Source organism: Erpetoichthys calabaricus, chromosome 15, assembly GCF_900747795.2.
Source record: "Erpetoichthys calabaricus chromosome 15, fErpCal1.3, whole genome shotgun sequence".
In the NCBI taxonomy this organism is placed as follows: domain Eukaryota; kingdom Metazoa; phylum Chordata; class Cladistia; order Polypteriformes; family Polypteridae; genus Erpetoichthys; species Erpetoichthys calabaricus.
Genome location: NC_041408.2, coordinates 50,576,664 through 50,592,197, shown reverse-complemented (window position 1 = coordinate 50,592,197; position 15,534 = coordinate 50,576,664). Strand labels below are relative to the sequence as shown.

Here is a 15,534-nt window from a genome sequence, read left to right as displayed (position 1 = left end):
TCAATCTTATGGCAGCACGAAAACTTTTTGCACTAATCAGATTTAAAATGCCAGCTTCAAACATATGTGCTGCCATGGTATATTAAAAAAAAAATCTAACTGCTTGGATCCATTTCCTTTACTGTATTTCATCAGTGGGAAAACTGCTGAAACTCCAGAAAGAAATGTATTGGTTTAGAATTTGGACCCAGAGTGACATGACCTAAGTAAGCCCTTCTTATGTGACTGTATCAATATACAGGATAATATGAAGAGAGTTTACCCTGAGGAAAAATACAAGTGTGAAAAAGGCTAATCATACAAGAAGCTACTCTTCAGTACTATGTAAAACTTAACATTTTTATCCATTTTTATTATTTTTGTACATTTTTCCACTTTAAGCATAAAGTGATTAAGGTGTCATTATTTTTCAAATAATGTCACAGGTATTTCAAAGCCATGTGTTGAATAATGCAGCTCATATTTAGAGTCACAATCTGTCATTTTTAAAATGTACAGTTTGATCATAACGGTTATTTGAAAGTGCAAACATTCAAAATATTCCAGTCTCATAAATGTTTGGTGCAATCTTTTGTTTGGGAGAAAGGAAAAAAGGCAACATTGCAATAATAGACAGGCAGACAAAATTAATGTATATAATAGACCCGAGTCAGAATATACATGGATCTGGATTATTATTACTATTTTTTGAAAATATAAGTGTAATAGTGCCAGTCATGTAAAGAGAATGACATGAAGACACTTAACAGACTGGCAAAGAGTGAACAACAAACAGACGCCTAATACTTAAAAAACCTTCTTGACAGTTTAAATGTGAAAAGAGACACAAGTCCTTCTACTAAGGAAAGCAGGGTACTGAGCGGCTTCGAGAATCGCTGTGCACTGGAACTGGTTTTGGTATCACACAGGAGTTCAATGATGTTCTGGGATTGGGTTATGTGTTGATGGGGTTTATGGGGGATTTCGTGTAGTATGAAGGATTTTGTGTATTGTGATACGTGTTGTTTGGAGTTATTACTGGTGTCAGCCTAATATTTAAAATAAGTCTTCCTGACAAGTTTAACTGTGAAAACAGACACCGGACCTACTATTAAGAAAAACAGAGTATTGCACAGCTTTCAAGAATCCTTGTCTTGGTTTAAATTTTAAATCTACAGTTTACTACACTCTGCTCCAAAGTAATGCTATTCTCAAGTTAAGAATGAAATTTGTGGTTGTCAAAGTTAATTTGTAAGTGCAGTCACCCAAAATTGATAATGGAACTGCTGACACTCTTCATGATCTATATTAATGTGGCCTTTATGCCACTAAAGACTTTCTTTTGAAGAAAATGACAAGTGATTATACTTCTTATCTGAAATGTAAGTTAGGTAGAATGCCCAAAGGGGACTGGGCGGTCTCGTGGCCTGGAACCCCTACAGATTTTATTTTTTTCTCCAGCCTTCTGGAGTTTTTTTTTTGTTTTTTCTGTCCACCCTGGCCATCGGACCTTACTCCTTTCTATGTTAACTAATGTCGTCTTATTTTAATTTCTTATTTTGTCTTTTATTTTTCTTCTCTTCATTATGTAAAGCACTTTGAGCTACTTTTTGTATGAAAATGTGCTATATAAATGTTGTTGTTGTTAAAATAACGTAACCTGATTAGACATTAGATTTTACTTTAATTTTCAAGCTAGTCTACTGAAGAATACAAAAGCCTGAAACAAAACTAAGTGTTTATCATTATGTAAATAAAATAACTCAACTTATGTAAACAAATGTGCTTAAATGTGTTCTTTTTTTTTTTTTTTTTTTTTTTTAACAACTTAATGTTATTAAAAGAAGCTTTCATCCTGATAAACAAAAAGTTTACTTTAAAAAATGACCGGACTTCAATCACACTGCTCCCAAGTCACTAAGTAGGATATACTAAAGTGTCACCTACTGTCCACTACAGGGCTTAACTGCCATAGAACACAATGCACTGTAAAGCATGTACTCCATGTCTAAAAAACATCTTCAATGGCACAAACAGAAGTCCAGAAAAGGTCGATAAACTTCATTTTACAACTAACTGTATACAATGAGCAGTGTTTATGAAGCTCTATGTCTCATCAGTATTCAATATATATTAATAATGTAAAATAACCTCAAATTGTGTGATGATACTGAAGTGTCAGACTTGAGAGGTGGGGTTTCTCTGTACGATATACAATTGACAGAAATGATGTTGTTACTTCATTATTTTATTTTCAACATTTTCTTGTAAAGTGCCTAAAGGATTCGGAAACAGCCCTTTCCAGATTGCAATTTGTGCTGGTGGTGCTCCGACACCAATCTAACTCAGTCAATTTTCACTCCAAGCGACTTGATTGGTAATTAATAAATTGGCTGATCTCAAAAAGTTTTTTTCTTTTTATTAGAATCTACCTTACTAAGGTTTATGGCAACCTAGTCGTAGTACTCCTTTATGGGAAGCATTACAGTACTTTAGGAATCACACATGTTGTTTTGCTGATGGAAATTCCTATAAACGGATATCTGTGAGTGAAGACAGGAAAATTTGCTTTTCCATTAAAGTGCTGTACAGTGTTAGCCATTATGAATGTAGTGAAAAGTCAAGCAAAATGACACCTTACATACATCTTGCCTGAAGAAGGGGTCTGAGTTGCCTCGAAAGCTTGCACATTGTAATCTTTTTAGTTTGCCAATAAAAGGTGTCATTTTGCTTGACTTTTCACTACTCTTCCATTAAAGAATGTGAAGTAATAAACGGAGGTAAAGGGAATCTTAGGAGTCACAGCAGATGGATGTTATCCACCTGTACTTGGATTGGAAGAAAACAGTGACATGTCTTGTTTGATGAGCTCAGACCTTTCCGTTTTGCCCTTCAATTAAAATGAAGGACTCCTTCTCTGAGTGTGAACTGTGAGTTGGCTTGTGTTTAGTACAGCGACTTACATTGTTTATAATGAAAAGAACCAATAAAAAAGAACTTGTACTCACTGCTTAGTAAACAATAAGCCTCTTAGCTTAAAAGACAAAGTTGTGTATTTCACATGTAAATGTGTTAATAGCGTGTTAGCCTTGTGTATTGATAATCATCTTAGGAACATTTTAGTTGAATCATGGCTTGTAATTTATGTTCTTCTATTCCTCATGCACTATTGATGATCCGTATCAGCTCTGATCAGAGCATACCTATTTTGTAGGTTTTTTTTTTTTTTTTCAACTAAAATACAAGTACTTTCAACAACTACATATACACAAGTATAACATTTCTGTAAATGAAAAGCTACCAAGATACCTAGCTGTTCTGGTTTCTGACTTTGAGTTAGATTAAAACAATCTGAAGCAGTTGTAACCTACTCCTTACCAATTATGTCTACAATTAAATACATTATGTACAAAGATCTGTCTAATTCAAAACATGAAACTGATGGCAAAATTTACAGTAAGTGACCAAATTGCCTCTCTCAAGAAGGCCCTTTAAAATGAATAAACTTTATCAATAATAAACCTGTATAACAATAAATTAATGCTAAATCAATTCACACGGTAGCTTAGTAGTTTTAACTGGGAAGAACTCATTCAGATTATGGTATTTCCAAAAAGGAATTGAAGACTCAGGCACAATTTCTGTTCACAGACTAATAAGAAGAGCATCTGAACAACTTCACCTTTGTAGCATTAAGTGCTAAATATTTCCTTTTCTCCCTTCTGATACACCCACAAATGGATAGTCTCTTGCCCTGCGGGATAAGCCTTAACAGTATCTTACTCGAGCTGTGTATGTTTGTAACCCTCCACTATATCATCAAAATTCATCTCTACAAGCACTTGGGGCCTGTCATATCCAAATGATACAATGGGATTTGACTGAATGCTATCTGTTGAAGATCCACTTTCCAGCATTGTTGAAACTGTTCTGATATCTTCATCAGGGTTTGTGAACTCATCACCAGTGTCAACAAACACAACATTGGGATTGTTTTCTGGTTTAACGATTTCCAAAAATGATATTTGTTCTGTTTCTGTTTCAACATTACTGCATCCAATTTTCATTCTGGAGTTTTCCATCGATGCTACACCTTTATCAAACATCTCATCTACTCCCACTTCTTCGTGTAATAGTGTTTGGTTACTTGTTGGCGATTCCGCTGTTCGGACAGAAGAACAAGTCGTTTCTTCTTTCTGTATATAGTTGAAAGGTTTTATTCCTTTCAGGAAGAAAAGCTGAAATAGAGAAAAGTTAACATAAATGTTTGTATTTTACTGTCAATATCAACATTTTGATATATACACAAATCATTATTAAGCACTTGAAATGACAGAATATAAACAGAATGAACGTAGCAATTCTACCCCCAGAGGTTACAAATTATAATCTGTTAACAGTTATATGACAAACCTTTAAACTTTTAAGGCATTCTGACAAGATAAAAATTTATTCATTAATATATGGATGTCTTGTAATCCACCATAGTACAAAAAGAAAAAAGCATCCCAATTTAGCAACACCAATTTACCTAACCTGCATGTCTTTGGACTGTAAGAGGAAGCCCACAAAAACACTGGGAGAGCATGTAATCTCCACACAGGGAAAAAAAGGACGTGAACCCCGATGTCCTTACTGCAGAGTAGGAAAGTTACAACTGCACCACCATACCACCCATTTGTAATGGATCATTTATTTAAATAAACACAATCACAAAACGTTTTTCCTTAAAACAGTTCAAGTCTTAAAATATTTTAGTCAATAGATGAAGCTCTGCTTTGAGTCAATGGCTAGGACTTAGCCTTCATCAAAATTAATCCACCTTAACAACAAGATAAGTGGCACTCTGTGTGCCATTAGTTGTTACATCTGTCATTCCAAAATATGGTACATCACAAACATTTTTAGTAATAAAACTCATTGCACTTGTCATTCCAGTATATGGTACATCTCAAACATTAACACTGCTTTTACGAATCCCATACCAAATTTCATATAACGAGGGACATACACATTGCATTGAGCACTGCAAACATTAAGGCTGTGGTCTATGTTGATTACTTATATTTCAACCCGGCTTAGACGGGTAGCACAGTTAGTAACTTATAAAAATAATATATGGTAAACTTTAGTCATACAGAAAAAAGGCTTACTTACCAAGGATGATGGTAAAATAGTAGTTCTACTCTTCAGTAACTTGTAGACCAATAAAGAAGTTAAAACTGTAACTGCAATAAGAATCAGGATTATTCCTGAAAGAATTATTGCCAGGCTTTTATCTGTTAACAGATGAGAACAAAAGGGAAAAAATACAGATATGTAAAGTGTGTCTTTTTTAAATGTTACCTTTAAAAGCTAAATACAACATATAATTGGGTGTACTGTAATAATGTTTACTAATACAGCTTGTGGCTCAAAATGTTTACTTAATAAAGTATAGCAATAGGAACAAGTAATCTCTTGTATAGTTTAGATGCTGCTCAAAAAAAGAATAAAGTAAATGTTCCTACTAAAGAAATCCCTTAAATGTGAATGTTGTCTAGCAAGTAGACATGTTAGCCAAGTCTTAAAAAACAACAACAACAAAAAAAAGATTATCTATCTATCTGTCTGTCTGTCTATATCTATATCTCACACATGCTTGAAGAAATTTAGTTACTAGCAAAATCTTAAATGGAATAAACTGCTTTTCAGAGGGATGTGAGTGTGACAGATGAAGACAGACCAGCATTTACTACCACATATGATTACGCAACCCCCACCAGGGTCCTTACATATTTTCCTATTTTTATATTTCTCAATACAGCACTAAATAAAAGAATTTAATTTCTTTACTAATTTGTACATTATCAGAGTTTAGTTGCCTTATTGGCATTCTGCCATTGTAATAGACATTCCAGTTTCAATATTTTTCTTTGATTAAACCTTTAAATAAAATAGAACGTGTACATTCAATGAAGAAACAATGTTTTCAAGTAATTTCAAAATAAAAAAAATACTATTATGCTACATAGTTTAAAAAGTACCTTCTTTTGCAGGGTCAGTCAAACAAACATCTTTTGAGGTATTAATTGGCATCTCAAATATTTTCCCTTCAAATGAAAAGCAGTATTCAGCATCTTCTTTTGGTACAAGCACTTTAGCTTTACATCTCTGTTGATTACGAGGACACTAGTTTAAAAAATACAAGAAAAAAAAAGAATTTAACTATCCTGAACATTATATATTTACACACACACCCAACACACAGACATGACAGCATCATAAATTATTAATTATTATTATTAATTATTATAGCAGGAGACAGAGCTGGAGGTAGCAGAGTTAAAGATGTTAAGATTTGCACTGGGTGTGATGAGGATGGATAGGATTAGAAATGAGTACATTAGAGGGTCATCTCAAGCTGGACGGTTCGGAGACAAAGTCAGAGGCGAGATTGTGTTGGTTTGGACATGTGCAGAGGAGAGGTGCTGAGTATATTGGGAGAAGGATGTTAAGGATAGAGCTGTCAGGGAAAAGGAAAAGAGGAAGGTCTAAGTGAAGGTTTATGGATGTGGTGAGAGAGGACATGAAGGTGATGGGTGTGACAGAGCAAGATGCAGAGGACAGGAAGATATGGAAGAAGATGATCCGCTGTGGCAACCCCTAATGGGAGCAGCCGAAAGAAGATTATTAATTAATTATTAACTGATTATTTCCAGACTTTATGTCAAACCACATTGTCATACAAGACCAGAAGGGATGCCTGGACTGGTCAGTGGAGATTTAAGAGTGTTTTGAATTTCATTAACAGGTTTTCCATTTACCTAAGAGGGAGCAAGCAGAGACAATCCTAACAGGGTCCCTACCATTGCATTAAGATAAAGATTTTCTAAATCTAGTGCCAATTCAATTTAAAAGAAAAGACCTGAAGCAGAAAGTAAGAATTGGGATGTTTTCACAAAATGACATTTTAGCCAGTACAAATTCTAAAATAAATGGTTCAGATTTTAAACACAACACGCTCTTCAAACAGCATTTCATTACACATGGGTGAGTTTCAAAAAACATTCCATCTGAACATGAGGTCTACTGAGGTCTGTTACTCATGGGCTCATTAGGAGAACTTGGCAGAGCCAGCACTGGAGGTCACCATAGTAAAAATGAAGCCTGTGGTACATTAGATCAAGCTGTGTCACTTCTTTTGTACATTTTAATACATTATGATTTGGTTTCTACCAGCGCATCTTGTCATCCTGTCAGAGCAACAGAAATTGCTCTATAATCATTTAATAGCTTAATGATTTTTCTGGTAATGAGTATTTTACTCAATGTATAATGCTACTTAAATGAATCCGTATGTTGCCCAGAAGGTAAGGGTGGTAGATTTTTCAGAAAGGGAAAACTATTATTATAATTATGGCAACTGCCAAAAACCCTAAGACTTTATGTAGTTTAGTATTCTTTAGAGATTGGTCTTTAGTTAGGGTGAATACATTTTTGGCCATTCCAAAAGCAGTTAGAATATATACAATTATGCCATAAAGTAGAAATGGAAAAGAAATGTGTTTACATAATGTACCCTGTGTTCAAAAACTTTAGATACAGTTAAGTCATACCACTCAAATACAGTACATACTTATGTTTCATTAAATGTATAAATGTATATGGAAGAAGCTTGCTTTCTCATAAAACAGAAAAGTAAATTCAAAAACAAGTGCACTTACTGTAAAGTGAAGTAAAGTAGATGGTGTTGAAACCTAAAAAAATAAAAAAGAAAGAATAAAAAAAACAGGGTTAACAGTTTCTATTAAATAGCTTCAGGCAAGGTTAATGATCTATATCTATATTCTGTTGTGGTGCAATGCAAGCGATTTAAAACATATTATGAGGATGTGTCAAATACAGTGATTGAATCTCCCTTCATTAACTTTTTTTTTATCTTATGAGCAACTGTAGTCTTTTTTTCAAGGCTACTCAAAGCTTGTACATAAACAAAACAAGTTACTTTGCATAATATGGCACAAAAATAAGGTAACCTTTTATTCCTTATTGTCTCTTGTCCACCTTATTAAGAGGATGCGTCTGTCTCTGTGTGTCTAGCCAGTTGCTATGTCTCTGCTATTCCACAAGATGGCACATCACAAATATTTTTTTTTAAATAAAAATAAATTCTTTGCATTTATATAGCGCTTTTTAGTAATACACTTCATTGCACTTGCCATTCCAACAGGTGGTGCGTCACAAACATTAACACTGCTTTCACAAATCCCTATCAACTGGCATATAATAAAGACAAAAGCACTGCATGGTGCACTGCAAATGTTAACGCTGAGGTCTACTTAGCTTTCAACCTGTCTTAGATGGGCAACACAGTTAGTAATATAATAAAACAAAATCAGAGGCATACCCAGTGTAGATGCGTAATAAATCTTTCAAGCCTGTTGTACACTTGTAGCTAGAAAAATAAAACAATGCCAACACAGAGAATGTGAAAGCTTTTTATCCAAGGACTACAGTAAGGAAATAAATTAGGAACAGGAACTGCATTATCTGCTCCTGTCCATCATTAACTAAGGACTCCCCCGTAACTACATTATACCAACTTATGCTATAAAAGTAGCCCATAACAGCATATTAGGTTTTAGTTTGTTATAGTTTTGCTTTTTTAATTGTACAAGGCACTACAAACCTGAGTTATAAAATGTTTGCAATGTCACAGCAAATTGTTTAGGTCAGTAACATTGTCATCAAACCTGTACGGCTGTATGCTTTAAATATCAAAGCTCTGTAGTGCAGTGACATCTAGTGGCTCTTTAAGGTCCTGCATCTCACTCGGTAAGAAAAGGGGCATGCTGTGTAATTTATATTAAACCCCTGATCTCCCTGATACAAAATTCTTACACAAATGGAAAAAAATTATCCATTTCATATGGATCACGGATTGGATCAGTTTTGATTATTTTAACAGATGTCGAGTTTCTCAGCCATTACCTTTCTACACAGTCAAATCTGTAACCATTAAGATACTTTGGCTTTTTATTTGTGAACATTTAAAACCATCTTATGAGTGACACTATATAGAAAAATGAATGAGCCCTAATGGGAAGGCTCAGATATCACCGAATATTATATGGGTGCATGGCGACAGAAAAGAGCCATTGTGAAGATTTTTCAAATAAACTACTTAAAGATGACTGATTTAACTATCACAGAACTCAAACTGGACTAATGCTTTTTAAACAAAATATATTAAACCATTTAGATAAGTATTTAAACAAGATCTTGTGTTGAAAACTTTAAACTTTGCATCTTTTAAAAAGTAGTATTGCAGGCTGCTAGGCAATAATTTAAACTCTGAATCTGTATTGATTTGAATTGTGTTATCTTTTACAGCATTCTTTTAGAGAGGTCTTCAAAACAGACGGCAAGATATATTTTCTGAAATGTGAAAAATAATAAAACAACCAAGCCTGAAGTAATTATGTTTAGAATGTCAGACTGGGAAAAATTTTGCAATGTAAACATGATAGTGGTTTTAGGTTTATCAATCATTTATGCAATCTCTGTTAACACCATATTAAATCTGGGATGCAGGCTGCACAGAAAAAAACAAGACGACAAAGTAGACTTGCACCCAGGCTTGGAGGTTTTCTACCTCTTAGCTCCTGGAGGCTAGCTTTGACTTTGGGGGGATTGGAGAGAGGGCTTTAAACTGCCTGTGTGGAGTTACCACCTTGTATATTACAGTTTGTGGTTTTTTTTTTTTTTTTTCCCCCCCCAAATACTCTTGTTATAGATAGATAGATAGATAGATAGATAGATAGATAGATAGATAGATAGATAGATAGATAGATAGATAGATAGATAGATAGATAGATAGATAGATAGATAGATAGATAGATAGATAGATACTTTATTAATCCCCAAGGGAAAATTCACATACTCCAGCAGCAGCATACTGATAAAGAAACAATATTAAATTAAAGAGTAATAAAAATGCAGGTAAAAACAGACAATAACTTTGAATAATGTTAACGTTTAACAAATCCACATAAAAGAAAGAAAGAAAGTGATAGGAGTGATCAATTTAGAAACTTTTGCTATGACACAGGTTTATCCCATTCTATTCATCATCATTGAGATGTTTCATCATTGAAATTCACATTCTTCAGCAGCAGCATACTGATACAATAAATAATATTAAATTAAAGAATGATAATAATACAGGTGAAAAAAACAGACAATAACTATGTATAATGTTAAATATTAACGTTTACCCCCCCTGGTGGAATTAAAGAGTCGCATAGTTTGGGGGAGGAACGATCTCCTCAATCTGTCTGTGGAGCAGGACAGTGACAGCAATCTGTCGCTGAAGCTGCTCTTCTGTCTGGAGATGATACTATTAAGTGGATGCAGTGGATTCTCCATAATTGATAGGAGCCTTCTGAGCGCCCTTCGCTCTGCCACAGATGTCAAACTGTCCAGCTCCATGCCAACAATAGAGCCTGCCTTCCTCACCAGTTTGTCCAGGCGTGAGGCGTCTTTCCTCTTAATGCTGCCTCCCCAGCACACCACTGCGTAGAAGAGGGCGCTCGCCACAACTGTTTGATAGAACATCTGCAGCATCTTATTGCAGATGTTGAAGGAAGCCAGCCTTCTAAGGAAGTATAACCGGCTTTGTCCTTTCTTGCACAGCGCATCAGTATTGGCAGTCCAGTCTAATTTATCATCCAGCTGCACTCCCAGATATTTATAGGTCTGCACCATCTGCACACAGTCACCTTTGATGATCACTGGGTCTATGAGGGGTCTGGGCCTCCTAAAATCCACCACCAGCTCCTTGGTTTTGCTGGTGTTCAGGTGTAGGTGGTTTGAGTCGGACCATTTAACAAAGTCATTGATTAGGTCCCTATACTCCTCCTCCAGCCCATTCCTGATACAGCCCACGATAGCAGTGTCATCAGCGAACTTTTGCACATGGCAGGACTCCGAGTTGTATTGGAAGTCCGATGTATATAGGCTGAACAGGACCGGAGAAAGTACAGTCCCTTGTGGCGCTCCTGTGTTGCTGACCACAATGTCAGACGTGCAGTTCCCAAGACGCACATACTGAGGTCTGTCTTTAAGATAGTCCACGATCCATGCCACTAGGTATGAATCTAATCCCATCTCTGTCAGCTTGTCCCTAAGGAGCAGAGGTTGGATTGTGTTGAAGGCGCTAGAGAAGTCTAGAAACATAATTCTTACAGCACCACTGCCTCTGTCCAAGTGAGAGAGGGATCGGTGTAGCATATAGATGATGGCATCTTCTGCTCCCACCTTCTCCTGATATGCAAACTGCAGAGGGTCAAGGGCGTGTTGAACCTGTGGCCTAAGGTGGTGAAGCAGCAGCCTCTCCATGGTCTTCATCACATGTGATGTCAGAGCAACAGGCCGAAAGTCATTCAGCTCACTAGGACGTGATACCTTTGGGACTGGGGTGATACAAGATGTTTTCCAAAGCCTCGGGACTCTCCCCTGTTCCAGGCTCAGGTTGAAGATGCGCTGTAGAGGACCCCCCAGCTCCGATGCACAGACCTTCAGAAGTCGTGGCGATACTCCATCTGGACCTGCTGCTTTGCTGGCACGAAGTCTCCTCAGCTCTCTGCTCACTTGCGCTGTTGTTATTATGGGTGGGGATGTTTTTCCTATGCTGGTATCAGCAGAAGGATGTGTGGAGGGTGCAGTACTCCGAGGTGAGAGTGAGAGTGGGTTAGGGTGGTCAAACCTGTTAAAAAAGTTGTTCATTTGGTTTGCTCTCTTCACGTCTCTCTCAATGGTGGTACCCCGCTTCGAGCTGCAGCCAGTGATGATCTTCATCCCATCCCACACTTCCTTCATGCTGTTATTCTGCAACTTCTGCTCCAGCTTTCTCCTGTGCTGCTCCTTCGCCGCCCTGAGTTGGACTCGGAGTTCCTTCTGCACGCGCTTGAGCTCATGCTGATCACCGTCTTTAAAAGCCCTTTTCTTCTGATTCAAAAGGCCCTTGATGTTACTTGTAATCCATGGCTTGTTGTTAGCATAGCAGCGTACTGTTCTTACAGGAACTACAATGTCCATACAGAAGTTGATGTAGTCAGTAGTTCAGTCAACAACTTCCTCAATGTTCTCATTATGAGATCCCTGCAGGATATCCCAGTCTGTAGTTCCAAAAAAGTTCTCTCAGAGTATTCTCAGCCTCCGGGGTCCACTTCCTGAATGATCGTTTGGTTACAGGTAGGACTCTAACTTTTGGTTTATAGTGAGGCTGAAGCTGAACCAGGTTATGATCTCCTTTCCCAAGCGCAGGCAGCGGGGTGGCGCTGTATGCGTCTTTAACGTTTGCATACAGTAAATCAATAGTCTTATTTCCCCGGGTGTTACAGTCCACATACTGGGAGAATGCAGGTAATGTTTTGTCCAGCGTCACATGGTTAAAGTCTCCAGCGATTAGCACAAGCGCCTCAGGGTGCTGCGTTTGTAACTTAGCAACAGCGGAATGGATGATGTCACTCGCTGACTCCACGTCTGCCCGAGGAGGAATGTATACAATAACAACAATGACATGTCCAAACTCTCTGGGCAAATAGTAGGGACGTAAACTTACGGCCAACAGTTCGATATCCCTGCAGCAAGTGGAGATTTTGACGTTAACATGTCCAGAGTGACACCACCGTGTATTAACATAGAGAGCGAGTCCTCCTCCTTTGTGCTTACCACAGGTACTTGCATCTCTGTCCGCTCTAACTGTGCTAAACCCGGGTAGCTCCACGTTGGCATCTGGGATGGTGTTATTTAGCCACGTTTCGCAAAAACACAACAAACTGCATTCTCTGTAGGTCCTTACATTTTTCACCAGCGCAGCCAGTTCGTCGATCTTATTTGAGATTGAGTTTACATTCCCCAGAATCACAGAAGGCACCGAAGGCTTGAAACGCCACTTTCTCGCAAGCCGCTTCTTTTTTAGCTTAGTGCCGGCTCTGCTGCCACGATACCGCCTTCTTACCTCGTCGGGTAAATATGGAACCACACCGGCACTGGCATTTGTTCTCAGCGCCCGAAGTTGAGTACTTGAATAGGCGAGTCTCGGCGTGTTAAAATCCATGCCCACGTTGTAAAAGTAAGTGTGTCCAGGGAAGGAATCCACATAAAATAAAGTAATAGGAGTGATCAATAAATAAAAATAGAAAAATAAAAGTAGAAAAGTACACATACACATATAGTCCTACACGGAGCTGCTGAAAAGGCTGCCACTCACGGCGGCGCCGGATGCACAATCCCAAAGATATGCATTTAAAATTATATTTTGGAGGCCTCTAAAATGGTCTAGTGTGAGTGGTTGTGTGTGTGTGTGTACATGTATCCTGTGTCTTGATGCAGAATTGGTTCCTAAGTTATTCCCATTATCTGAAACAACGTAAAATTTCATTTGGTCTGAATATCCCTACTATATAAATAACTAGGGGTCTCCACCCCCTGCTCACTTCGCTCACCAACCCCCAGTTTTAGTTAACCCGAAATACATTTTAAAGAGATTTTTTTTTTCTTGGTAATTGTTATATATGCATTATGTTCACTTTTACTTTAAAACTTAAGTAAAACAATATTTGGAATTAACTTTTCTTCAAGATCGTATTGAATTTTTATTCCTTGTTTGGTCTTACATCGTGATAATGCAACATATAACTGTTGTGAGTGGATATCGTTTCTTTCTCTCTTATAAATAAACCGACTTTTCCAAATGTTTGTCCTTGTGATTTGTTAATTACCATTGCAAAAGCTATTCTCACAGGAAACTGTAAATGTTTTAATATGAATGGCATATCAAGATCTCCTTTTGTGTCTAATGTTATTTGTGGAAGATGTACTATATCAACTTTCTTGTCCAGGTTTTCTATTCCACTTGTTCCGGGCTGATTATCACTTTCTTTATTTTCTGAATTTGCACATAATTCTTATTGTTCTTTTTCTGGATTCTTTTCTCTCCCAACGCTTTTGTTTCTCTTCGCCGCGCAGCTCTTTCTTCTTTGCGTAGTCGTTTATGAAGTTGTACTTTGTCTTTTATTTGTAACCCTGTTTGCTCTCTCTTCTCCGCTTATTCGTTTTTGTAGTTCTACTTTGTCTTATTTCTGACCCAGACTCTTTCTTCTTCGCTTAGTAGTTTATGAAGTTCAACTTTCTCTTTTAATAATTGTTTTTTATTTGTGACCCCATTTGGACCTACTCGTTTTTCAAATTTACTTGGTCCGGACTGATTATTACTTCCTTATTTTCCGAATTTGCACATAGATTATTATTTTTCTTTATTGCCTTTTATTGTGCATTTTTTTTCTCTCCATCGCTTTTAGGTGTCTTTTTAACGTGCAGATCTTTCTTCTTCACTAAGTCTTTGCTTTTTTCAGAATTTGCATTCTTTTCTCTCCATCACTTTTGTGTTTCTTCTCGTCGCACCGGTCTTTCTGCTTCGCTTAGTCATGGATGTGTCATCTTTAACTTATTTTTTTTTAAGCTGCTCTTTGTTCTACGCTTATTCATATCATGGGACGTGAAAGTGTCTCTCTTCAAATCTGTCTGACGTGGATGTCAGTATGACGTGACTTGACTGTGTTGTGGAACGTGGAAGTGTCCCTCTCTGAAGATCACGTCTCATCGCCCGAAAGTCTCGTCCCAAGTTTTTTTCATTTTATAATAGAGAGATGTAAACATTTAACACATTTCAAATGCTTCCTTTTTCCCATGAACACATTTCAATCAGAAATAGTCTCAACCAGTGAGAGTATTCCTGTGCTTCCCTTTGCTATGAAAAACAAATATTTAACTAGTGCAATAGCTGAAATGAAAATGAAAATTACAACATTTTCATGCTAAATGAATGTGTCAGCAATGAACTTCAAACATACTTCCTTTTTTTTTCTCCACAGCTACAAAAATAAAGAAATGAGAGTGCAACAGCAAACATGAAGAATTGCATTATGAATTGCTGACAGATCACAAATAATCACAACAAGCAATGAAAATAACTACAAGCAACACAGTGCAACATATATGCCTTTAAATAAAGTGCACAGTCAAGACCCTGAATTTCATTTGTGGCAGTGGTGCTCAGGATGGTGGGATTCTTATCAAAGTAGCAACTAATGGGGGTTATTTCAGTGTAGGATTTATAAAGAATGATATAATCATTACGGACTATCTTGTTTATTTTTCCATTTGCAAATAATTTATTCACAGTTATTTTCTGTTCAGCACATTAAAAAAAAATAGTTTGAATATTAAAAAATAAAAACTTAAACATTATTATATCAGTGCATTAGTGAGTACCAAGAATATTCAGGATATTTTCATATACAGAAACTCTTTAAAGGAAACACTCCACCCAAGAACAATAATTTTGTTTATGTTATTTACTCCATGTATTTTGTTGCAATGGATGAGAAAGTGTTTTAAATATAAAGTTTTCAGTCAGAAAACAATAAAGTTTATGATAGAATGAGTGTCTATGAAGACCAACATGGGACAACAGCAAAAACATTTTGACTTGAAGAATGAAGAACA

General features: G+C 36.6%; 1 protein-coding gene across 1 annotated transcript in view; it reads right to left on the bottom strand.

Annotated features, from left to right (window-relative positions):
• Window positions 1–671: 671 nt before the first annotated feature.
• LOC114666084 (interferon gamma receptor 1-like) overlaps window positions 672–15,534 on the bottom strand; it is a 73,178-nt gene continuing 58,315 nt past the window's right edge. The window contains exons 5-8 of the mRNA XM_028820820.2: window positions 7,686–7,718; window positions 6,006–6,150; window positions 5,137–5,258; window positions 672–4,217 (exon numbers count right to left, since the gene is read on the bottom strand). Of these exons, the coding sequence (XP_028676653.1) occupies window positions 3,759–4,217; window positions 5,137–5,258; window positions 6,006–6,150; window positions 7,686–7,718 (759 nt within the window). The 3' untranslated portion in view covers window positions 672–3,758. The remainder of the gene's footprint in view (window positions 4,218–5,136; window positions 5,259–6,005; window positions 6,151–7,685; window positions 7,719–15,534) is intronic.